We start from the raw sequence: 27,287 nt of genomic DNA on the forward strand, positions 1-27,287 counted from the left end.
GCCCTCAATTTATAGTTTTGCAAGGGGGTGGAAGAGAGGATGCTTACTTTTTTTAGCATTTTTTGATGACATCATCGATGACGAAGAGAGAACACATTCTTTTAGCTCTTCTGATGATATCACTGATGACGCCAGAGAGAGAGATCTATTTTTATAGTGTGAAGATGAAAATTTATGAATCTATCGGCGAGCATCATGCAGTGCACCATCAGGTGGCCATCACTTCAAGACTCACGATCAAGGTGGCGACCAAGGCATAGACCTTGGCATACTTGGCAATAGGCTACAAAGGCTTCATTAGCGCCGTTGGCTGTGCGCGAGAAGCTCCCACTAGCTTGTAGAAAAATCTTCCTTGGAGGTCACCCATCCCGGCAGTGTTGTCACCCAAGTGTGCTTAACTGCCAAGTGACTATCCATTAGGCTAGTTCTTTTTCTGTTGTTCTATACTAGAAACATAGTTTTAATAAGCTAGTCTTGGGAGGGTCTCCCAAGTCTTTCTTCCATGAATTGGCATATAATACCTCATTAATTATCTTCATAATGAGAGTCAGTTTCATAATTAGAGCTAGTATTTAAAAAATATATATGCAACATGAATCAATTTTCTTTAGAATGCATATGCACATTAAAATAAACTAAGTAATGGAGACATTACATTCTTCCCTCCTTAGAGAAATCGAGATATCCTCATCTCGAGAGAAACTGGGGGTATCCTTTCATAAGGATTACCTCATTGACCCAAGTGGCATCCTCTTCAGGATAATCCTTCCACTAGATGAGATATTCTCTAAGGGTCATATTCCTAAGGATTCTTTCTTTTACATCCAAGATTCTATAAAGTTGAAGTTCAAGTAAACCTTGGCTCGGCATTACAACTTGCTGATAATTGGGAATATGATCAGGATTAGGTACATAGGGCTTCAAGAGACTTACATGGAATACATAATGAACTTTTAGGATTTCAAGAAGTTACAGCTTATAAGCATTAGGTCCAAGATTCTTTATGACTTTGTAAGGTCCACAGCTTCTTGAATTTTTCCAAGGATAAATGACTCCTCTTTGGGCATACATAGATAAAAACCTTGTCCCCTTCTTGAAACATTAGCTCTTTTCTCCCTAGGTTAGCATAGGCTTTCTGCCGATCCTTGGCAGCTTGTATAACTTACTTGATGGTTTTAACTTGAGTAAAGATATATTCAAACCTTAAAATAATTACAGATTAATTTGAATATATCTTCACTCAAGTCAAAACCATCAAGATAAGGTCTGAATATATCTTGCATTAATCTGTTGAAGGTAGCACGGGCATTGGTTAATCCAAATGACATTACGATAAACTCGTAATAACCGTACCTTCTGCTAAAAGAAATTTTTGGGATATCTTGTTTGATTCTGATTTGGTAACACCCTAATTTGAGATCAATCTTGGAGAAAATCTTCGCTCCTTATATTCGATCAAGTAGTTCATCGATCCTTGGAATTGGACACTTATTCTTGATTGTTACCTGATTTAGCCCTCAATAAGAGATGTTTGAGTTGTTTCTTTAGTTCTATGGCTTCCAGAATGGATATTCGATATGATCATTTTGCAACTGGTGTAGCTCCTAGTACTAGCTTGATTTCGTGGTGAAAGTTGAGTTAATTCTTTAGGAAATACATTATCATATTTCCTAATCCACGACAGTTCATCTTTGGCTTTTTTTACCATGTTCAGTCTTATCTAATTTGATTAGGTATATAGGTAAGATTTTTCTTAAACCTTTAGCGATTTGAGAAGCTTTCGCTAATCGAATCTTCGATTTTCTTGCTTCTCCTTGTGTGGTCACTTGTTGTTCTACAAGATTCAAGAATATGACTTGGCCCTTTTCACAATGAATATGAGCATCATTGGGAATTAACTAGTCCATTCCTAACATGCACTCATAGATTCCCATGCTCATGCACTCATAGATTCCCATGCTCATTAATCTAAAATTCATATTGGTCTGATTGCCACCCAAATAAAACTCCACCTTGTTTGTTGTGTTGAGGAAACTTCTTTTCCATCAACTAACTCAACTACCAGCCCAGGTGCATGCATTGTGTCTATGCCTAGTTTTCTAGCATACCTTGGTGATATGAATGAATGTGTGTTTCCACAACCAATCAAAATTTTAAAGGGTTTACCGATGTAGGTTGATTGGTGTTTGAATCATTGAGAATTGTCGATTTGGTCCCATCTTGTTGAGAGAGGTGTGACTTCTTACTTTCTCCATGTTAGTTTCCAAGGTGGGACCTTGATCATCTTCTACTTCCTTGAGGGTTATGCCGACAACTCTTCCTCTAGCTATGGCTGTTTGGCTCTAGTTGTTACAAAAATTAGGGAAGTTACTATATGTATATCCTCTACATCACATGCCTTTAAGACCTATTTATAAATATCCTTATATGTGAATTTTTCCTTAATAAAACATAACCCTTTTCTATTTGTAACGTGCCCGCTATCCAAGCACGTTTTTGGCAGTCTATCGAGAAACAAATCTAAGCATCGCCGCTCGGCACTCCCATGGAATGTCACGGGGTTTATCGCCTAGGGTTTCCTGAGTCCGCCTTGCAATGGAATGTTCGCAACCGAATCCACTAGGATCGACCTGAATCTTGAATCCCTGGAGGTCAAGGCTTCCTAGTCACTCTACTATATGTGGAGTTATCCAATCCAAAGAAAGTTCATACCCCACTAGGTTCAAGAAGAAGTAGGAATGAGAGGGATGCGTAGCTTCACCTCTCTGCCCATAGGGCATAATTCCCATTCCGATTCCCAAAAATGGTATGAATTCGGGTATTAAGCTGCGTTGTCTAAAGATTGAATGACAGTAAAATCTCATGAGAAGCCTTCCAGTTTTCTGAGACCACCCCGCCATAGGACAGACCCATTGGGGGTTCCATCCACCCGCTTCCCTCAACATGCATACTTTAAGTATCTGATTAGCCCTGACAAATTTATGTGTGATATGTAAAAGCAGCTTCCTTAATTAAGCCTTTTAGGAAACAGGGTTCGTTCACGTAATCTTATGGTACTGATATGAAAACAAATTCAAACAATTCATTGGAAGTAAACTTAATATTAGCATTTTATCAGAGATACAAGTCTTGTTCAAAAGGAATAATATTCACAATTTGTGAGGATGCATTTTATTTCCTCCAAGATTCCACCTTGCACTAGTAACAAGGGCCCTCAAGAATCTATCTCGAGTCGCGTAGATTGTTTGACTAGGACCCGGAGGTAGGTAATTTACAGCCAGAGCCCCCCTAGCATCCAAGTGTCCTCCTACATTCAAACCAACCCCCGCAGAGAGACCTCTCATGGCAGATTCGGTCTAGGTTCCATCACCGCTATTTAGAACCCCCTTGGTTAGGGTTGGCGGCTGGTTGGGGGTGGTTTGGTGCGCCCTCCAAAAGTTCAACCTGATTCATTATTCCCATTTCTTTTATGAGTTTGGGATTATACAGTCTTTTACAAGCGGTGTTCCTAACTTACAAGCACAAACAATGGTGCAGGTGAGTGCTCAGGACATCTGCTAAGGTGAGATCTCTCTCTTGACACTTAGTGTTTGTCCTTCTTACTGGGGTGACAATTTCCAATATCCTCCGAGGGATATGGAATACCTTATTTTCGACCCCCCTCCTGTGTGAAAGGAGCGACCAATTATGCAATTCGATCTACATCTAATAGTTCACGGATGGTAGCTGTCTTGGCTTGCTAGCCTTTAATCCAGGGTTCTTGTCTTGGAAGAACAACACTCAAACTCTTTTGTATTAAAATCATATTGTGTCATGGTTAAAGGTTATATCTTCAAGGTTGTTTTAACTTTATCGAGGCTAGATTTTGAATAGATACCAGTGAGTGTTTTACTTGTCTCATGGTCCCCCTATGAAGTAACAATAGATTGGCTCAATTACTTTTAAAAACCCTAAAAAAGTTGAGTTGAGCCCTATCCTTTTGTATATAGCGTTCATTTTATTGAACGGCCCTGAGCAATTTTTAGCATTTCGTATGTGTGACTTATGGTAATCTTCAAGATGAATCCCTAGCAGTACAACTGAAACTAACCATGATGCCATGCAATCTAGATGCGTATCTTTCCTAAGACAATGATGCAATGCAGGACTTTTGCTTTTGGGAATTCATTTCAATGCGCTTATGCAAAACACAAATAGAGACTTGTATTTTTCTTTTGAGTGGAGGATGTGAAGTTATCAAGCCTAATGCAAAAGCAAACCACTTCCCTCTGAAGGTTTATAGGAGCCTAATACCTGCCTTAGTATCACAATGACCTAGATATACTTTATCGTTATCGTAGCAATTCACGAACCTCATGTACTTGATTCCAGCCTTTACTCCTACCTTTCCAATTTCGCAAATCTCACGATGCAAAAAAAAAAAGATTTCTGCTTAATGACAAATATGCTTAAGCGTCTTAACAACCCATTTCTTTTCAATACCCTTCAATCATGCCAATGCTAGTGCATAAACTAAAGCACTACAAACATAAGCAATAAAGTCCTTGATTTTTAGTGTACACGAATGCAAAATCTGTTGTGCAATTTATTCGTTCAAAACATGCCAAGTGCACTTGAAACACAATTTTCAACATGATTGAATAATGCAACCTAAATGATGGTTAGTTATCATAGACTTTTACCTAAATACTTCTCCCTTTCCAATGAAGTTGACCTATGTTCTTAAGGGCTCCCATCAAGGTAGGATTTATGGGATGCACTTGATTACCAAGTGATGTTGTTCCTTGACCCGCAGCTCCATCGGTTGAAATGGGATTCGCGCTCGATTGGACCTTACTTTGCTTGGAAGGCATCGTATAATTTTGGTTTTTTCTTTGCAGCTACACACCCAGGTTACGAGAGACATGACTCCTTGTGGAGGGAATTCGTCCGTGAGAAGCCTCTCTAAGAGGGTTGGGGGAAAGAAAGACGGCAAGCTTGGAAGTCTTCAAAGAGTGAGAAATTTCCTCTCTCTCTCTCTCTCTCTCTCTCTCTCTCTCTCTCTCTCTCTCTCTCTCTCTCTCTCTCTCTCTCTCTCTCTCTCTCTCTCTCTCTCTCTCTCTCTCTCTCTCTCTCTCTCTCTCTCTCTCTCTCTCTCTCTCGTCAAACAACGTGAACGGGCCACGATCTCCTCCTTCTCTACGCTTAGGGCCTTTTATAGGGTCTTGGGGGGGAAATTTAGTAAGGTATGGAGCCCCCCCTTCTTATTCCCAATAGGGAAACCAGCTAGATGGCTGCCGCCATGCAGAGAATGGAAAAGGGGGAGTGGAGTAACCGTTACACCCTACCCATGTCGTCTTGCCCTCCACCCGTTCGACATCCATGGCAGCCCCCCTTCGTTGACACATGGTAGCCCCCCTGCATCTACGCACCTCTGGCACCACTATCTTCCTAGTTGCAGCCCTCTGGTCGAGCTCCTCGCAAGATGCCATCATTTCCATCCTGCGCCTCTTGGGTTCTCCCCCATGCCCACGTACATTTGCTAGCAGCGTGGAGGCACATTTTTTCTTTTCTTTTCTTTAATTTGTTTTTCGTTAAATAAAGGGGAAATATTATATCATTCCCCCCTTAAGGAATCGAGATGTCCTCATCTCAAAAGGAATTGGGGGTATTGTTGGTTGAGAGTATTCTCGTCAATCCATGTGGCGTCTTCTTCTTGAAAGTCCTTCCATTTGATGAGGTACTTCTTGAGGATTCTACTCCTCTCTCTTTTCTCAAATGTCTAGGATTCTAGCTGGCCAAAGCTCAAGGACTCCTTGGCTTGGCATTACAACTTGTTGATGATGAGTACATGGTTAGGATTGGATACATGTTTCTTTAGTAGGCTAACATGAAATACATCGTGAAACTTTACGTTCTCAGGGAGTTGGAGTTTGTAGGCATTGGGCCCTAGGCATTTGAGGATCCTGTAGGTTCCGCAATGCCTTGGACTTAATTTTTTAAATTTTTCCAATGATAGGGAACTCCTCTTGTGCTGTACATGAATAAAAACCATGTCTCCCTCATTGAAGAGTCGCTCTTGTCTATTTAGATCTGCATAGGTTTTCTATCTATCCTTGGTGGCTCTAATATCTTATCTAATGGCTAAGTAATTTTCTCATCCATTTACTCAAGCATTTCCTTAGAAGCTTTTACCCTTAAAGTAGGATCTGAAAAGCTCAATGGGGTACAAAAACATTGCCATACAATGCTTGAAAAGGTGTCATTTTAATGCTTTGTTGGTAGGAAGCATTGTAGGAAAACTCAACTAATGGTAAGACATTGGATCCATTTCCTGGGTTCGCGACTGCAATAAGCTCTAAGGATATCTTCAATGACTTGGTTGACCCTCTTTGTTTGGCCATCAGTTTGAGGGTGATAGGTTGTGCTAAAACAGAGTTGAGTCTTGATGGCCTCGAATATTCCTTTCTAGAATTGAGATGTGAAGAGGGAGTTTGGTCACTAACGATCCTTCTAGGCAATCCATGGAGTCTGAATATCTCCTTGATGAATAAACTAGCAATATTTGAAGCTTTGTCTTGATTGAAATAAGGTGCGCAACCTTGGTGAGCATGTCCTAGTACAGCCATAATTGAGTCGTAGCCTTCTTGCACTAAGGGTAATCCAACAACAAAGTCCATGCTGATAAATTTTCACTTCATTTGGGGGATGTCAAGAGGTTGGAGCTTCCCAGGCATCTTGACATGTTCTACCTTAATGCGCTGGCAAGACAAACATTCCATGACATATTTGAGCACGTCTTCCTTAAGTCTTTCCCAATAGTAGCTCTTTTTGACCGTGTTGAGGGTCTTGACATATCCAGGATGGCCTGAAAAGGGGAAGTTATGTGCTTCCCAAAGTATTCTCTATTTGAGTTTCTTGCTTGAGGATATGCATAATCTTGTCCTAAAATAGACAAGTCTCTAATTGACAGAGAATTCTTGATATTTGACCTTAAGTCTGGGGTTTTGGTCATTTTCCAAAATTTTCTTTATCATCTCTAGATATTCTAGATCATGGCTAGCTTCTTCCTTGGCTAGTTCGAGGATAGGGTTGTCAGGCATTGACACCATAATTGCCAAAGATTCGGCCATTGAGGGTTCCTTTATAATAAGAGAGTTGAGGAATGCCTTGCAACTTAGGGCATCAACGACCACATTCTCTTTGCCGGATCAATACCTGATCTCAAAATCATACTCCTGCAGAACTTCTATCCAACAACGTTGCCTCATGTTGAGGTCGGCGATTTGAGTGAAGATCCATTTAAGGCTCTTATGGTCAGTGACCAAAGAAAACTTGTTACCAAGCAAGTAATGTCACCAAAGTTTGAGGGCATGAAGTACTTATAAGAGTTCTAGGTCATGAGTGGCATAATTCCTTTCATAGATTTTTAACTTCCGCAAGGAATAGGCTATAGGATGAGCTTCTTGCATCAGTATACATCCCAGTGCAAGTGAGCTAGCATTTGTGACAACTTCAAATTCCTTACTTAAATCACAAAGCTTCGGAATTGGTGTTGTCACCAAGCTATGCTTGAGTTGATCAAAACTTGCTTGTTTAGAGGGCGTCCACACTATGGCAACTTGCTTTTTCAGCAAATTTGTGAGGGGTGTTGTGATTAAGGCATAGTCCTTAATGAAGATCCTGTACCAACCTGTTCATCCAAGAAAGCTACACACTTCTTTAATAATAGCCGATGGAGACCACTCTTGGACATTCTTAACCTTGGTAGGGTCTAAAGAGATCCCTTCATTTATCACAATAAATCCAAGATATTCAATCTGCCTTTTAAGAAGGCACACTTTTTCTTCTTAGCATAGACCTTATGAGTCCTCATGGTCTCAAGGACAATGCAAACTTGGGACTCATGATCCACCTCCTCCTTGGAATAAACCAAGGTGTCATCAAAGAAGACAAGTACGAAATCATCGAGGTATGGTCTAAAAATGTCCTGCATTAGCCTCTTAAAGGTAGTGGGGACATTAGTCAATCCAAAAGACATTACTGTGAATTCAAAATGACCATATCCGGTATTGAATGCCGTCTTTGGAATATCCTCATCCTTGACGCAGGTTTGATAATACCCTGACCTCAAATCAATCTTGGAGAAGTTTTTTGCTCCCTACAGCAGTCGATTGAGCAACTTGTCTATCCTTGGAATGGGGTATCTATTCTTGATGGTTACTTCGTTCAAGCCTCTATAATCGATGCAAAGTTGAAGTGTACCATCCTTTTTCTTTTGGAACAAGACTGGAGCTCCCCAAGGAGAATTATTGTGCATATGTATCCTTCCTTGGTCCAGTAGTTGTTTGAGTTGTTTCTTTAACTTAATGGCTTCAGGAATGGATATCTTGTAGGGCCTTTTTGCAATTGGTGCAGCTCCAAGCATTAGCTTAATCTCATGATCCACTTCCCTAGGTGATGGTAATTCAATCAATTCTTCTGGGAACACATCCACATATTCCTTTAACCATGATGGTTCTTCATTGGTGTCCTTTACTTGATCTGGTTTGTTTATCTTGATCACGAAGAGACAGGTAATCCCTTCCTTATTCCTTGAACTATTCGTGCTGCCTTAGCTAGCTATATCTTTGGTTTATCTGCTTCACCTTGTGTTGTAACTAGCTCATCCTTAGGATTTTGAAAGGAGACTTGACCTTTTCCACAATGAATGTGAGCATCATTGGGGATTAGCCAATCCATCCCGAATAGGCATTCATGGACTCCTAGATTCATTATCTTGAACTTAATAGTTATGGGCTCGTTTTCGAGTAGGAATTCCACCTTAGTAGTTTGTCTAGTGCAAGTGATTCCTCGTCCATTTGCTAGTTCGACAAGCAAAGTGGGTGCAGCTATAGTGGTTATCCCTAATCTTCTTGCACAGGTAGGTGAAATGAAAGAATTAGTGCTCCCATAATCAATCAAGGTTTTGAATTCCTTACCCTGGTAGTCCAATGGCGTTTGAATCATTGAGAATTGGCGATTCGGCCCCTTCTTATGGAGAGCGGCATGAATAGTTGCCCTCTCAATCTCGGCTTCCATGCACAAATCTTCTTCTTTATCTAATCCTTTAGTGGTAATATTTGAAGTTTTTGCCCTTCCCAATGCTGCACGACCGTGGCCATGGGTAGCCCTGGCTTGGCCTCCGAATTTTCCTTGACGACAATCCCCGCCAAGTTTGGGACATTCCCTTTTGAAGTGTCTAGGTTCATTGCAGTGGAAACAACACAGGCTTTGATCACTTCTTTGAGTGGGGACAAAGTCATTGATTGCATTTGCTCTTGACTTCTTTCGTTGGCCTTGATTTTGTCCTTGCACCCTTTTAATTTGAGCTCTCAACATCCCTGAACTCTGGTCTCTATAAGTCCAAGGTCTAGACTTTGGCTGGGACTTCTTGGGCAATAGGTCCTGCTCTTATCAATGCATCTTGCAAGTCTGAAGGACGCATTGATTCCAACTAAGTGTTTATTGGCAGATTCAGCCTATCGCAAAACTTCGAGACTTGTTGGGGGATACTCATTGTCGGGGCGTATTTCAGCAAGGAAACAAATTTCGAATGGTATGCCTCCAGAGACATGCCCAACCATTCAACTCGAGAAACTCATTCATTTTCTAAGTTTTGTATGCAGGGTGGCATATACCTTCCATGCATTGCTTCCTTTAGTTTTTTCCAAGTTATTGTGCTTTCAGTGAGACTGTTTGGTTTTTACACCATTGCTTCCACCATAACCTAGCTTATTGGTGAGCTTGAGCTTAGCAATCATGGCTTGGTTCAGAGGTACTGTTCCAGCTGCACTGAAATAGTCTTCCATGGATTCAATCCATATTTTGACATTAGCTTCAACGTTCTTCCCTTTTTTGTCAAATTCTGGTGGTTTGATTTGTTTGAAAAGAAACTTCTTCTCTTGTGCCTCTGTTGGGCTTAGTGCGGAAATAGGATTTTGGGTCTGCGTTTGGGGTTGTATTTTAGTTGCCAATTTAAACTTTCCATATTAGGATTGCATTTACACATCCCTATACGACTTAAATCAATGCGCACATATTCTCCATTGCTATTATGCAATCCTTTGAATGAACATAAAGTTCTTATTTAACCATAGGGAAGTGTAAGCCTCAATTATAATTATTTATAAATAAATAGGGTTTATCCTGGATGATTTTCTTTTCAGGAGTTACATTAACGCTAGGTTAATAATTCCCTATTGGAATCAGCTACAGGGAAAGAATAGTAGTATGAATTGGGAAAATGAATTCTTAAGAAGCGACAAGTCATGGGAAGTTAAGAAAATCCCTATTTTTTATAGCCATGACACTCATTTTGTCCCATTAATTTAATTCTATCTACTGGTAAGATTTTAACCACCTCTTCGTAGATGTAGCGATTCTGATCTACTTGCCGGCGTCCAATGTGTAGGGTCGAGTTCACACAAGCCTCATGGAAGATGAATAACTTGATAATCTTCAAGTCTTCCAACTATTTTAACATCTTCAGATTGTTTTGAAGATGTTTTGATAATCTTCAAGTCTTCCAACCACCTCTTCGTAGATGTAGCGGTTCTGATCTCCTTGCTGGCATCCAATGTGTAGGGTCGAGTTCACGCAAGCCTCATGGAAGATGAATAACTTGATAATCTTCAAGTCTTCCAACCACTTTAACATCTTCAGATTGTTTTGAAGATAGGCAAGTCGATTGGCGTATATGTAGAGCATTATCCCGTGCTCCAAGTCCAATGCCTTTCCACATACAACAATGAGGGGTTGTAGAGCTGATCCAGGATCCCCACCATGTCAGACCCTATCTGAGATAGCTTGAAGAGTTCATAGCTGTCCTGAACATGATATGAAATATCAGGAACCTGCTCCATGTCTCGTAAGTCTAGAAGCGGCAGTAATCCACAAGTGAGTAAAAAGAAAAATATTTTCTACTGAAAATATCCCCTCACTCTTCCCAATTTTCTTCCCTAATTGTATTAGTTGTGGGTCAGCTCTGATACTAACTGTAACATGTTGGCTGTCCAAGCATATTTTTGGCAGACCATCGAGAAAACGAATCTAAGCGTCGCCGCCCGGCACTCCCACGGAATGTCATGGGGTTTGTCACTTAGGGTTTCCTGAGTCTGCCTTGCGACAGAATGTTCATGGCCGAACCCACTAGGATCGACCTGAATCTTGAATCCCTGGCGGTCAAGGCTTCTCGGTCACTCTACTATATGTGGAGTTATCCAATCCAAAGAAAGTCCATTACCCACTGGGTTCAAGGAGAAGTAGGAATGAGAGGGATGTGTCACTCCATCTCTATGCCCGTAGGACATAATTCCCATTCTGGTTCTCAAAAGTGGTATGAATTCGGTATTAACCCGCACTGTCAAAAGATCAAATGATAGTAAAATCTCGTGAAAAGCCTTCCAATTCTCTAGGACCACCCCGCCCTAGGATAGATCCGTTGGGGGTTCCATCCACCCGCTTCCCTCAACATGCGTACTTTAGTTATCTAATTAGCCCTAACAAATTTATGTGTAACATGTAAAAGCAGCTTCCTTAATTAAACCTTTTAGTAATCTTATGGTACTGACACAAAAAAAAATTCAAACAGGTTTCTTGGAAGTAAACTTAATATTAGCATTTTATCGAAGATACAAGTCTTTTTCAAAAGAAACAATATCCGCAATCCGTAAGAATGCACTTTATTTCCTCCAAGATTCCGTATTGCACTAGTAACAAGGGCCCTCGAGAATCTATCTCGAGTCATGCATATCGTTTGACTAGGGCCTAGAGGCACGGAATTTACAGCCAGAGCCCCCCCTAGCATCCAAGCGTCCTCCTACATTCAAACCAACCCGCAAACAGACTTCTCGTGGTGGGTTCGGTCCACGTTCTTGTCATGGCTATTTAGAACCCCCTTGGTTAGGGTTGGCAGCCAGCTGGGGGTGGTTTGGTGCGCCCTCCAAAAGTTCAACTTGATTCATTATTCCCATTTCTTTTATGAGTTTGGGGTTATACAATCTTTTACAAGCGGTGTTCCTAACTTACAAGCACACACAAGGGGTCCCTCTCTTGATGCTTAGCATTTGTCCTTCTTACCGTGGTGACAATTTCCAATAGTTCGCAGATAGTAGCTATCTTAGCTTGCTAGCCTTTTAATCCAGGGTTCTTGTCTTGGAAGAAACAACACTCAAACCCTCTTATATTAACGTCAGATTGCATCATGGTTGAAGGTGATATCTTCAAGGTTGTTTCAGCTTTATCAAGGCCAGATTTAGAATAGAGACTAGTGAGTGTTTGATTTGTCTCATAGTCCCCCTATGAAGTAACAATAGATTGACTCAATTACTTTTAAACCCTAAATAAGTTGAGTTGAGCCCTATCCTTGCGTATATAGGGTTCATTTTATTGAACGACCTTGAGCAATTTTTAGCATTTCCTATGCACGACTTACGATTATCTTCAAGATAAATCCCTAGCAGTGCAACTGAAACTAACCATGATGCCATGCAATCTAGATGCGTATCTTTTCTAAGACAATGATGCAATGCATGGCTTTTACTTTTGGAAATTCATTTCTATGCGCTTATGCAAAACACAAATAGATACTTGTATTTTTCTTTTGAGTGGAGGATGTGAAGTTATCAAGCCTAATGCAAAAGCGAATCACTACTCTCTGAAGGTTTATAGGAGCCTAGTACCTGCCTTAGTATTGCAATGACCTAGATATACTTTATCGTTATTGTAGCAATTCAAGAACCTCATGTGCTTGATTCAAGCCTTTACTCCTACCTTTCCAATTTCACAAATCTTGCGATGCAAAAAAAAAAAAAAGATTTTCACTTAATGACAAATATGCTTAAGGGTCCTAACAACCCATTTCTTTTCAGTACCCTTCAAACATGCCAATTCAGTGAATCAACCCTCATAGAGTTTCTTCCTAATGTTTGTTTCTAGGAAAATCTCTCTACTAACCGAGACTACCTTGCCATAAGACTGGATTTATCGGGAATCCATCCACCTACTTCCCTCTATGGAAATTCTTAGTTATTTAATTACCTACCACATTACGTGAAACATATAAAAATAGCTTTATTAATTAAAATCTATTTACGCAGAGTTGTTCATTTACGTAATTTACTCACGGACACACAATCAGAATAAAACAATTTCATTGATTATATTCCATAATGCGTGTTCTCTTGCCCATACAAGAGAGAAATTACAATTTTATGTGTTGCCTCATCTGGCGTATCTACACGTCACCAAGATCAAATCCACCTATAGCTAGTGTTTATAGATGTCCCAAGTAGAACTCGAGTCATACAGGGGACCAAGTAGTTCTTAGGTGCGAAAAATGGATTTACTAGCCAGAGCCCCTGGCACTATGTCCACCTCCTACTTAATACAATCCTTGCTGGGAGACCTCTCATCATCGAAGCCAATCCATGCTTCCGTGGTGGTAAAAACATCCCCTCTTGGTATGGGGATTCAACACCTATCCTTAGGGAGGTATAGGGCTCCTCAATTTTTATTTGTTTCAATACTTAATTCAATAAGGATTTAATGTAGAAGATCACAAACAAGATTGATATCTGCAAGCAGTTATGACTTCAATCAATCATGCAACTTTCAAGTGATGCTTAATTTTAGTAGCAATCGACACTTGAGTTACACATAATGAAATCTTTCCCTTGGAATTTAACTAGGGGTATCTAGATTTTGGGGTCTCTAACTTCCTAGTTCTTGTAACCAAGTTTCTTGTCCTTAAGTCAATATTTCTTAAGAGACTTATCTTATTTGGATATAACTTTTTTATAAAAACCTATGGTATTACGATTGGTAAAGAGTTGTTATCCGTGCCCATGACTCCCATGCTTGCAACTCCAACTGTTGCTTCAACCATAGTAGGGTCATTCGCGATTTCTGCTTTTGAATTCTTTTTCTTTGGGGCCATGATGGAAATATAATTTGTAGAAGAAGAAGAAGAAGAACACGACAGTAATACTAGTTAGCAAGGGTATAAGACTCTCGATGATGATGATGGATATTGCGAGATTCAATGATGTAGGCCTCGCGAATGATTCTTCTTGCCTTGTGGAGAGAAATAGTTTACTCTCTCTAGTAGACAGAATAGAGATGAGAGTAGAGGTATGATAGAATAGGATAGATTTCTTCAGTGTCTTCTCTTCTTGAATACTTAATCAGCGTCTCATCTCGTCAAGATTGCTCTTATCACTCTTTTTGGTCATCCCCAAGCCCTCAAATAATAGTTTTGCAAGGGAGGAGAGGAGGAGAAGAGAGGATGCTTGCTTTTTTTAGCATTTTTTGATGATATCATTGATGACAAAGAGAAAACACTTTCTTTTAGTACTTTTGATGACATCATTTATGATACCAGAGAGGGAGATCTGGTATCTTAGCCTTGGCATACTTGGCAACAGGCTATGAAGGCTTCATTAGTGCCATTGGCTGTGCACGAGAAGCTTCCATTAGCTTGTAAGAAAATCTTCCTGACAAGTCACCCATCTCAACAGTGTCATCACCCAAGTATGCTTAACTACCAAGTGACTATCCACTAGTGTTGAATGTTGAAACGACTAGATTTTTTGGTTGATTTTGGTTGTTTTTTAGGCTTGAATGGTTGATTTTTGATGGATTTTGAGTGATGTTTGGTTATTTTGGAAGTATTTGAAAGTGTTTTTTGATGATATTGATTATGTTTTGAAATATTATGATGATTCTTAGTAAAAATATGAGGCTCTGTGGTGTTCTAATAGGTTCTGTTGAGATTCCAATTGGTTTTGATACCTTCTGTTTAGCTTTTGTTTTGTTTTGATTTTCTTCTCTATAAAGCATGGATTGATGATTGATGAATATTGAGGTATTTTAAAAGATTATTGAATAGTTTTTTATATTCTAGGATGGTTTTAATATGAGTTATGAGGTTCTGATGTTCTCTGATGATAAGCCTATGTTCTTGTTTTGTTCATGTTCTGTTTTATTCTATAGATATTCTGTAAGTGTTTTGTGATATGAGGGCGTACTTTGGAAAAGTTTTTTAACTTTTAGAAAGAATGAATCTAAGTTTAAAAGAGCTAAAACAAAAAGAGGACTGAAGTGAAGTGATAGTAGTGATCTATGAAGAGACACTGTAGTGGCTTTGGTACCCTTTCATATCAGACATGCCTCTTGGAGGGTGCATCCACGACCTAAGAAGGATTATTGAGAGTGATTATTGAGTATTGTAGTGAGGAGATGATGCACTATTGATAAAAAAAGAGAGAGGGAGAGTTAGAGATGGCCAATTCTATCAAAACAATGTATCTATCTATGAGAGATTGAGAGAGAAAACTATGAAGACAATGAAGATAAATACTATGTGATTATTTCCATTAAAAAGTGGTGTATTCTTTGTGTTTCTTGTTCTATTGATGGATTCTATGAAGACGTTGAAGATTATAGTTGATTCTATCAAATCTGTGGGAGATATCTACTATGATGCTGCTTGAAGATATCTACTATGATGCTTGAAGATATTTACTATGATGCTGCTTGAAGATTTATTACAAGATAGATTTCTTGCAGTAGAAACCCATTTTCCTTGGTGTCTTTCTTGGGGCTCTAACTAGGCTAGTTTTCTTTTTGTTGTTCTATACTACAAATATAGTTTTAATAAGCTAGTCTTGGGAGGGTCTCCCAAGTCTTTCTTCCATGAACTGGCATATAATACCTCATTAATTATCTTCATAATGAGAATCATTTTCATAATTAGATCTAGTATTTTTTTTTAAAATGTGCAACATGAATCAATTTTCTTTGGAATGTATACGCATATTAAAATAAACTAAGTAATGGAAACATTACAAGAAGTTGCATAGAAATCAACCTTCTAACCCTTGAAATAACTAGCTCTTTTTCACTACAGTATATAATAATTGTGAACCAATTTAACAAAATAATTAGTTCCATTCTACTCCAATGTGAAAACAATTCAATAAATATGCAGTTCATGCCGCCATGCTATTGTGAACACATCTAAATGGGACTATTTCATGCCATGCTATTGTGAACACACCTAAATGGAATCAATTCAAGGTAATGCTAGTGTGAAAGGATATTCCTTGGGGAGAGTGGTTAATTTAACTTTAGGCTAAGGCTTTAGAGTCTTTGAAAAAAGAAGAAAGCTAATCATTGTAGCATACATTATGTTTTCAATGGAGCCATAGAAATAAAGCCTTGTATGTGCACTATCTAGATTGAATGGTCAATGAACCTTCTCTTATCCTACACAATTAGATTTATGAGCTTAAGCTTAATTACCTTGCACAATCAATGAACAAAAAGAATCTCCTCTTTCTCTATTCATTGTATGAAAAAAGCCCCTACTTACAAGCAGGCCCTATGCTTATGTCACCAAGCTGCTCCTATGTCTTGGGCACAACCATGCCCCCTACTCAAGCAAGCCTTGAGCTTAAGCCACCCTTGAGCTTCATACAACCAAAACATGAGCCAATTTGGAACCAAAAGCAACCAAACCATTGCTCTAATTCATGATTTCCACCCTTCAATGGCTTCTTGAGTGCATCCAAAGCAAGCATTAATGCCCAAATCTAAACAATGGCTCTTTGAATCTATGTACATGTTTTGGGTTGATTAGAGGAGGATTTGCACCTAGTTTAATGGTAGACATCGAGCTTTAAATCCAATGCAGTCCCTGATTTGTTGCACTCCTCAATTCGATTCTTGACTCCCCAATTGAAAGGATTTGATTAGATATGCAATAGAAGGGACATGACACAAGATATGGAGGCTCAATCCATCTTTCTTCTTCTTCACCATCATCATTCTACTCTTCCACAATGGATACATTGAGTATCTACCAAAGTGGATTGATACTTTGACTTTAGAGACACTTTACATAGCCTCTTTTCCACTTTAATACAACCATACCTATGTTCTATTTCTCAATAGAATGAGACCAAATCCATTGCAAAATAGATAATTATACCTTCTCATACCTCTAAGGTGTATGTCCATCTTCTCAACTTGAGATTGATCAAAAGAGGCCTACAAAACCTAGATGATGTGTACCATAATCTAATGTTGTAACCATCCTCTAACAATTCTAGATGGTTATTGTACTGTAGCCATACTTACACCTAATTCTCTTAATGTCTATATAGTGAATTTTATGTATTACCTATTTGATGGGAATATCAATTTATCTTGATCTCAGGATGAAACTATTCTCTACTGGCCATAGAAAGCAAATAAAATCTTAGTACCTAGATCTTTTAGTGTTTAATATTTGAGTTCTCTTACTATCTATCTTTTTAATATCCATCATAATACATTAAGCTATATGTGCTCAAATTAGAAATTTGGTGCACATACATTGTATATAATGGTGGCAATGCATACATCTTGAGCTCACAAATTATGGACCATGCACCAACTTCTGATATCCAAATAGGTTGAACTATCAACTCGTAGTACAAGCTAATGGGAGGAACACAATGTTAGCGATATTCTATACATGGATCCTTCTCTGTGATTGGTCTATATATGTGATTGCCCATAAAAAGGCCTAAAGCATCATGATGATCATAAATCTAGTGGATAGTATATAATGACCATTTTAGAAGTACAATGCTAGTTGAGAACATATACATAGATCCATCCTTTTATATATATGTGACTATCATCATGATTGCAATAGTCAACTCTATTCTCACAACCCCATACAGTATTGATGCATTATTAATATCACCTAAACTTTGAACCATAGAACCAATAGTTTACATTGCATCATTTTAGAAAACTATAGGATACTTCCTCAAAGGATTGGTGCTTTTGGTAAGTCCACAATCCACTTTTTTTGGTGTAATCAAATATTTTCATTTTCACAAAAATTATATGAAGTTTTTAAATAATCATATATTGTAATTTATATGGTTAAATTAACTTGCATATATACATGCATGCATACATGTGCACACTGTGTGTGTGTGTGTGTGTGTGTGTGTGTGTGTGTGTGTGTGTGTGTGTGTGTGTGTGTGTGTGTGTGTGTGTGTGTGTGTGTGTGTATGTCCCACATATGTGTCTATGCATGTGTGTTAATTATTTATAATGAATCTAAAACTCATGAGGCTTTGTGAACTAGATACATTAACACTGCTTAACTATTTCTCTTCATTTAATTTTGAGGTGGTCTTATTATCTTATGTTTTAGCTTTTATATGTATAATAATGAGCCATGCTTTATGTTTATGAGAAATTTTTGGAATACCTTGAAGCTAGGTGACACGCTCTTTCTTGATGTGTTGGAATGTCAGTACTAACATTCCAAAGACATCCATCTACTTTTGCAAATAAACAACGACTCTTAATTGTGGCCTATGTATCCAAATCACCATAGTAACATGAGAGTGGAACTTATATATAAACTTAATTCCAAAATAAGATAGGAAAATAGTCTAAGAAAGTATAATGTTTTTTCCTCATGACTATATTCCAAATATTTTTATGATTACCAAAAGCATAAACTTTGGCAAAAAAAAGGACAAAAAACAAAGGCAAACATATGGTGACTAGATCCAATGAGTGAATATTTCCCAAAACCATTGAGAATAATAGACTACAATCATAGTTTTGTAATGCCAATTTAATAAAACAACATATTTATATATAGAATTTTCCATGCAAAGATTGCATTTGGTGACTTCATGTAGTTATGTATTCCATTCACACAAAATGATGTAAATGCATTGTAGCTATGGAGACATGATTAGTAATTTGGTAAGTTAACTCATGAAAATATAACATCTATGGTCGATGACATTCGTTACATGTGTTCAATGGGAATGCACCAAGTGATGGATGCCATAGAATTTGAGGTGTAGGGAGTGGGTTGCTACTATGAAAAGATAGCTCACTTTTGTGGCACAAGCTCTTCAAGGACATTTTTGGGAAGATTGTGTTTAGTCTTGAATATGAATAAATTGTGCCACTAGGGAATCGTAACCCAATGTTTCAATTCATGTACCCACAACATTCAACTTATAGTCAAGACAACTTGGCTATGGCTCTATTGGAAAATTGTGTTTGGTCTTACATGATTAAACATTAGGCATCTTTAAAAACACATTTTTACAAGTCAATTAATCTTAAACCTGGTTGATTGTACCAGACCAAAATTATCTATGTTTCTTAAGATTGTCAAATATTGAAAGCATATTTCAATTCTTTGGACCCATTATCAAACAAATTGGTTTGGCCTAATGACTAAACAACTCTCAAACCATGTTTTGAAGCTCAAGTGATCTTCAACATAATTGAGCAAACATAATTTCCCTTTTTATAGCATATATTATAAGTATCTCTAAGTTGTTTCCATAGCTAGTAAAATAGGTCCATTCAAGTACATATACAAGTCAATAAAGCAACAATACTTATATTGTTATTATGCTAGTGTTTACATAATGTCAAAAGAAATCACATGGAGGGGTTAAGATCAAGTCAAGAATGCCCCTCAAGTGCCAATTTTAGAACAACATATAGAGAAGTCAAGAAGCATGTAGATTTTTGTCTCATATATATAATAAGAAGCTTTTGAAGTTGGTGTTTGTTGGAATTAAAGTGCATGGAAAAATCTATATGGCTATCCAACCTCTATTATAATGGAAGTGACCCCATCTTGTTAAATATAAGGTGGACTTGATGTGTCTAAATTCTTGCATTGAATTCACACATTCTTGGTGATTATCCAATGATGAAACTAAGGCCCTTTCATGGTCCCCTTTACCACTTACAAAATATCATTTTATTGGACATCCATATCACGAGACTAACTTTCTTAGCCTAGTGCACATAAATCAATTATGGATCCATAGTAAACATGAAATTTTGGAGGGATTCCAATACTTATGATGCTTATTTAAACCACAAAGAAATATAATTATAAGACCAAGAAATGACAAATCTTGATTCATATAATCACATCAAATTTGAGTGACCAATTTTGACTCATATGATCAATACATGAAATTATTGAATTTAATGTTGAAGTTTGATCAAAAGATAAGCATGAAGGTTTTAGGATCATGAAAAAGTACATGAGGGGTATACCTACTTGGAGGATGAGTTTTTGGGAATCTCCTTGAGCATATTCACATTTACAATAAGACCAACATTGAAACCGTCTCAATTCAGGTCGATTGCAAAGTTGAGGAACAGTGCACACATTATTAAGTTTGTAGTGGCCAACGTCTCGAGAGAACCTAGTAGCATTCACATTTGAGGTTTTATAGAAAATATGATCATCTTTGTAATTCAAACCTACAAAGCTATTTTGGAAAATTTTACTAAAAATGTATTAAAATCATGATGGCATGCTCTTGAAGTAAATGAAGATTGATGTTAGAGGCATACAAATGTATTAAAAAGCACAATGGCATGCCCTTGAAGTAAAAGAAGATTGATGTTTCAGGCATAACCCTCATTCAAAATAAACATCGTAACCTTCTTAGAGTTAATTATATTGTCACCTATCTTTATTCTTTCAATTAGATGTATAACCTTCTTTCAAAATAAAAAACATAAGTTTCTTAGCATGTGCTATATTCTAGCCTACCTTTACATTCAAGAATAGAAGATAAAGGTATTCTATATATGGAAGCCATGTTAAGCTATCCTATAGCAAGTAGTTCAATCAAGAAAATGATCTCTCCATGATTTTCACTCCCATGTGGAGTGCATAGTGCATGTACAAAATGTGCATAAGTGTAGACAAGTATCCTAGATGATAGGGGTGTGTGAATATACATATATCTACATAGGTGAATGAGTCTGTAAATACATGGTTATGTCATATTAATGAAAGTATATATTTGTGGAGTGCATAATGCATGTACAAAATGTGCATAAGTGTAGACAAGTGTCCTAGATGATAGGAGTGTGTATACATCATATGAATAGAGGTTAGGTATGTATGGATATATGTACTTACCAGATCTAGATGAGGACAGTTCAACACACACACACACACACACACACACACACACACACACACACACACACACACACACTCTCTCTCTCTCTCTCTCTCTCTCTCTCTCTCTCTCTCTCTCTCTCTCTCTCTCTCTCTCTCTCTCTCTCTCTCTCTCTCTCTCTCTCTCTCTCTCTCTCTCTCTCTCTCTCTCTCTCTCTCTCTCTCTCTCTCTCTCTCTCTCATATGTAAGCATACATTCATATACATATACATATATACATGTATATATATCTTTATCTTTACAATGTCTATATAACTCCCAAACCAAGGAGAAAACTCCCAAGCCTATGTAGCTTAAAGATGAGAGGTTTGGTATTCAAGAAAAAAATAGGGGTTTTTAAACATAATATTTATATCACATAAATATTATTTTAAAAATATTAATAATTAGAATGAGAAAGAGAAAGTAACAAACATTGAAGATGTAGCTAAAGATGAGTTGACATATAAACTTAGAATACTAGGTGAATTTACAAGGATTGGAATGTTACAAGAGCTGTCACTACTAGGGATGGATATTGAGGGATACATGCAAGATGGGATGCATGTGCTCTTGATGCATTGCAATTTTGGTGGTAGTAGTTGGACTCGCAACATGAAGATGACAGGTGTTTGGGTTTTAAATCCTGGTGGGCTACCTGTGTGACACCTCCTTTGGAGGATATGTAGGCTTGGAGGGGATGGATATCATAGGATTTTTGACATAAAGTGTGAAAGTGGGATATGCTTTGTCTTGTGAAAGAGTTCACGCTTTGTCTAAAAAGTAGTAAGTGACAAACTCCTTAGTCAATAGACTTCTCTAACTTTCTCATTGCCATGATAATAAGAGTTAGTCAAGTAGAGTCTTGGGATTTAATGACCATGTGGCTTTGATTAGTGATAGTAGTAATTTAAGTGACTTGTTTTGTGGGCTATGTGGTGGAAAATAAATCATGAAATCAAGAAGACCATTTAGCATAAATTTAGGGGTACCAACAAGGCTAATTGGGCAGCTACTATCCAATGTGGCCACAAAGGTGAAGGAGATGGTATGCTAACTAGGAGGAGAGGACACAAGGGAAAGGTGAAGGAAAGAGCTAAAGAAAGTAACTAGGCTAGTGGATCATGCATTGATGGAGAGTATTGGGGCTATTTTAAATAGGAAAAGGCAGGGCACCAAGCTATCTTTGAAGTTCTTCACCTCTTATAAGGTCTTGGATGTGATCCTTCACTCGATTCTTAGTCCTAAACTTCAAGGAAACCTTCCTTGCTCATCAAAGAAAAGTTTAGTGGGGTTATGCTCTTGTGGACTATTTTGGGCAATGAATAATAGGCAAGAAGAGGGATCCATGATGCAATTGGTGTTTTGATGCTCCAATAGGGTCTCTTTGGTGGTCTATCAATTGGATTCTGCTCTCTAACAGTGATAGACATAGTCTAGTTAATAAAGCTTGGATTCTTCTTCCATTTGGAGTAGGATTAGTACCATGTTTTACTAATATAATAAAACTATAATTATACAAATGAAGTGCTTTTGAAGGCCCATATAGGGTATTGGTAGGATTTATACAATCTCATTCATGTGTCTCTATCATCTTCCATAAGTAAATTCATGTATGTATGAAATTTGAGGTGTTACCTACAATGTTTGGATTTTATTTAGTAGAGATTATTCATTTCTTAATGTGTATACTAAGCCATAGTCTCAATTTGTGTTGGACTATCATCTAAGTGTGCGCATGTGCATGGCACATCTATCAAGTCTATTAGATGTATTGCAAATTAATTGCTCTATTGAGCCGTATGAAATGAAGTCAATTGGTTTCACCTCTATCTATCTTCAGTAAATCTTTCAAATTCTAAATTCTATTTCTTTTATCTTGTTCCATCTCCCAATCTTCCTATAGCCTTTTATCTCTTATCCCTTCAATAGACCTTCAACCCTACAAGGGATCAATCTACTTTGTTTTCAATCTAAGACTATTTTGATGTTTGTTTTTTACATGAAAGTGTTGTGCAAGCCATTTTATCATTTTCTATAATTCTGTGCACATTGTTGAAAAACTACAAAACAAGTCAAGGATTATGATATCCATCATAAAGATGTTGTATATACGTTAATCGAGCATTCGTGAAAGTGAATATAGATTGATAGAAACAAGTAAGGTACAAGTTGCATATTGCAGATTTTATAATTTTGGAGGTTGTTATTGGCTACTATTGTATGCAAAAAGTGATAGTGGAGTACATATCTCTAATATATATGTTGTAGCAATTTTGAGCTATGTAGATTTGTAACATTTCCCTCCCTCCTGCCGTATGACCCCCTAATTAAACATAAATAAATAAAATAAAATAAAAACCCCCCCTTTTTTTCCTCACACTGCCAGCTGGGGGGCGCAGAGGGGTTGCCGTTTGACGACATGCAGGCATGGGGGAAGCTCCAGCTGGTGAGGTCGGAGGGGGACCGCTGTGGCAAACGACTGGTGGATGATGGGATGACGTGGGGGGAGGGCAACGATTACTCCCTCTTCCCCTCCCCCATACTCTGCATGGTGGTGGCCATCCACCTGGCCGCCCCCTGATAGGAATAAGGGGGGGGGCATACCTTACCAATCCCCCCTCCCCCCCTCCCTTTTACACTATAAAAAGCCCTTAGGACTAACAAGGAGGGGGATTATGATCGTGATTCCTCCATGCTGTCAGATGATATATATATATATATATATATATATATATATATATATTCCCCCTTTGAAGGTTTCCAAGCTTACCCTCCCTTTTTTCCCCCTCTGAGAGGAACCCCACGAACAAATTTATTCTACAAGGAATCAACTCTCCTGTAGCCTAGGTGCGTAGCCATGAAGAAAAAACCGAAATTAAACCATGCCTCCCAAGCGAAGCAAGGTCCAATCGCGCTCAAATCCCGCTTCAACCGATGGAGCTGCAAGTCAAGGAACTACGACACTTGGTAACCAGGTACGCCCCATAATTCCTACTTTGAGGGGAACTCTTAAAAAGGTAGTTCGACTTCACTAGAAAAGGAGAAGTATTCTAGTAAAAGTCTATGTTAACTAACCACCAATTAGGTTGCATTATTCAATCATGATGAAAATTTTGTTTTATTGCACTCTGGCATGTTTAGAACGATCAACTTGCACAAATGATTTCGCATTTGCACACACTGAAATCAAGGACTTAATTGTTTTTGCTCGTAGTGCATTAGATTTATGTTCTAGCATCAGCACGTTTGAGGGGTAAAAGAAACTGAAAAATGGGTCATTGGGATGATTAAGCATATTCATCATTAAGCACAAATCGTACTTTTTTGCATCGCAAAATTTGTGAAATTGGAAAGGTAGGATTAAAGGCTTGAATCAAGTACTTGAGGATCGTGAGTTGCTACGATAACGGTTAAGTATATTTAGGTCATTGCAATACTAAGCCAGGTATTAGGCTCCTATAAACCTTTAGAGGGAAGTGGTTCGCATTTGCATTAGGCCCAATAACTTCATGTCCCCCAGTCAAAAGAAAAATACAAGTCTCTATTTATGTTTTGCATAAGTGCGTTGAAATGAATTCCCGAGAGCAAAAGCCTCACATTGCATCATCGTCTTAGGAAAGACACACATCTAGATTGGGTAGCATCATGGTCAGTTTCAGTTGCACTGTTAGGGATTCATCTTAAAGACAGTTGTAAGTCACGCATATGAAATGTTGAAATTGCTCAGCGCCGTTCAATAAAATGAACCCTATATACGCAAGGATAGGGCTTAACTTGACTTATTTAGGGATTAAAGATAATTGAGCCAATCTATTGTTACTTCATAGGGGAACCTTGAGACAAGCAAAACACTCATTGGTCTCTATTCTACATCCCTTGATAAAGCTGAAACAACCTTGAAGATATCACCTTTAACCATGACACAATCCAATGTTAATACAAGAGAGTTTGAGTATTGTTTTTTTCAAGACAAGAACCTTGGATTAAAAGGCTAGCAAGCTAAGACAGCTACCATCTAAGAACTATCGGTTATAGATCCAATTGCATAATTGCTCGCTCATATCACAGAGGAGTGGGGTCGGAAAGAAGGCATTCCCTATCCACTGGAGGATATTGAAAATTGCCGCCAAGGCAAGAAGGACAAATGCTAAGCATCAAAGATAGAAACCCCATCTTAGCAGATGTCTGGAGCACTCTCACCTACACCATTGTTTGTGCTTGTAAGTTTAGGAACACCGCTTGTAAAAGATTATATAACCCCAAGCTCATAAAAGAAATGGGAATAATGAATTAGGTTGAACTTTTGGAGAGTGCACCAAACCATCCCCAGCTAGCCGCCAACCCTAGCCAAGGGGGTTCTAAATAGCCGTGATGGGAACGTGGACCAAACCCGCTACGAGATGTCTCTCTACAGGTTGGTTTGAATGTAGGAGGATGCTTGGATGCTAGGGGGACTCTGGCTGTAAATTCCCTACCTCTCTGGGTCCTACTCAAATGATCTGTGTAACTTGAGATAGATTCTCGAGGGCCCTTTTTACTAGTGCAAGGTGGAATCTTGGAGGAAATAAAGTGCATTCTCACGGATTGTGGATATTGTTTCTTTTGAACAAGACTTGTATCTCTGATAAAATGCTAATTAAGTTTATTTCCAAGGAACCGGGTTGAATTTTTTTTTGTGTCAGTGCCATAAGATTAGGTGAACGAACCTTATTCCCTAAGATGCTTAATTAACGAAGCTGCTTTTACATGTCATACATAAATGTGATAGGATTAATTAGATAACTAAAGTACGCCTATTAAGGGAAGCGGGTGGGCAGAACCCTCGATGTGTCTATCCTATGGAAGAGTAGTCCCAGAGAACAATGAGGCTTCTCACAAGATTTTACTGTCATTCGACCTTTAGGTAGCATGGGTTAGTACCTGATTCATACCGTTTTAGGGGACTGAAATGGGAATATGCCCTATAGGCAAAGGGGTTGAGCGGTGCATCCCTCTCATTTCTCATTCTCCTTGAACAAGTGCGATATAGATCTGCTTCGGATTGGGTAGCTCTGTGTAAAGTGGAATGCCCAGGTCTCGATGCTAGAATGCTGTCAGAAGACCTTGACCAATAGGGACTCAAGTTTCAGGTCGATCCTAGTGGGTTCGGCCACGAACATTCCATTGCGAGGCGGACTCGGGAAACCCTAACCGACAAACCTTGTGACATCCCAAGGGAGTGCCGAGTGGCGACACTTAGGATTCGCTTCTCGATGGACTGCTAACACGTGCTTGGACAGGCGGGCACGTCATAAGATTGTCATACTATCCATACCTATTTGCTTGTGAATGAGTAAGAATACCATTATTTGGTATATTGCAAAGGTCTTAAGAAGATTAGTCTTCTAATGTATTTCTAAATAGTTGGATGTTGTCATGCCATTATATATGCGAGGCATTTGCCACAACATTATCTTTTTCCACCATATATAAAATATCAAATTCATAGCTTTGTAGTATTACTAGCTATCTTGGTTGCTTTGGACAAAGGGTGGGTTGTGAGAGAAAGTATTTCAAAACTGCTTCTTGATCTCAAACATACCTTGTTTCTACACCACTCATCTTCACCACTATCACCTTATTCTCCACATTGTTTCCATCTTCATATTATTTAATCATTTGTCCCTTTCATAGACCTATTTATCAAACCAAATGCTAAGCATGTAAAACACTAGCTTTATCCAATGAATCCACACTATGCACATCATATGAAAGAGGAAATTGAGAAGCTTCAAAAGGCTACATTCGTTTGTGAAATTAAACATATCGAGTGGGTACTCAAGAAAAAGGGTAAGATCTGAGTATACATCAACTACAAAAAGTTGAAAGTAGCTATCATGAGAGATTAGTACCCCTTTCTGTAATGTGCTTGCCTATCGGCTGTCCAAGCACGTTTTTAGCGGTCCATCGAGAGACAAATCTAAGTGTTATTGCCTATCACTCCCATGGAATGTCACGGGGTTTGTCGCCTAGGGTTTCTCAAGTCTGCCTCACAACGAAACGTTTGCGACCAACAAACCCACTAGGATTGACCTGAAGTTTGGGTTCTTAGTGGTCAAGGTCTCCTAACAGCGTTCTCGCATGGACATCCTACAAAATGCAGAGATACCTAATCCAAAGCAGATCCATGCCACACTTGGTTCAAAGAGAATGGGAAACGAGAGGGATGCACCGCTCAGCCTCTCTACCCATAGGGCATAATCCCATTCCGGT

At 38.5% G+C, this 27,287-nt stretch overlaps 1 protein-coding gene across 12 annotated transcripts in view; it reads right to left on the minus strand.

Moving 5' to 3' along the window:
- Positions 1-27,287, minus strand: part of LOC148013917 (uncharacterized) — a 67,076-nt gene that overhangs the window by 28,298 nt on the left and 11,491 nt on the right. For 6 of the 12 annotated variants that reach the window (XM_087666797.1, XM_087666793.1, XM_087666800.1 and 3 more), the window contains exon 3: positions 20,135-20,282. In XM_087666797.1, coding sequence (XP_087522923.1) covers positions 20,135-20,282 — 148 coding nt within the window. Of the gene's footprint in view, positions 1-18,292; positions 18,400-20,130; positions 20,283-27,287 lie in introns of all 12 variants that reach the window. The other 6 variants (XR_015688656.1, XR_015688657.1, XM_087666792.1 and 3 more) reach the window with 2 other exon arrangements.

The sequence above is a fragment of the Lygodium microphyllum genome, chromosome 25, assembly GCF_053477565.2.
Source record: "Lygodium microphyllum isolate KBCC chromosome 25, Lygodium_microphyllum_v1.1.10, whole genome shotgun sequence".
NCBI lineage: Eukaryota > Viridiplantae > Streptophyta > Polypodiopsida > Schizaeales > Lygodiaceae > Lygodium > Lygodium microphyllum.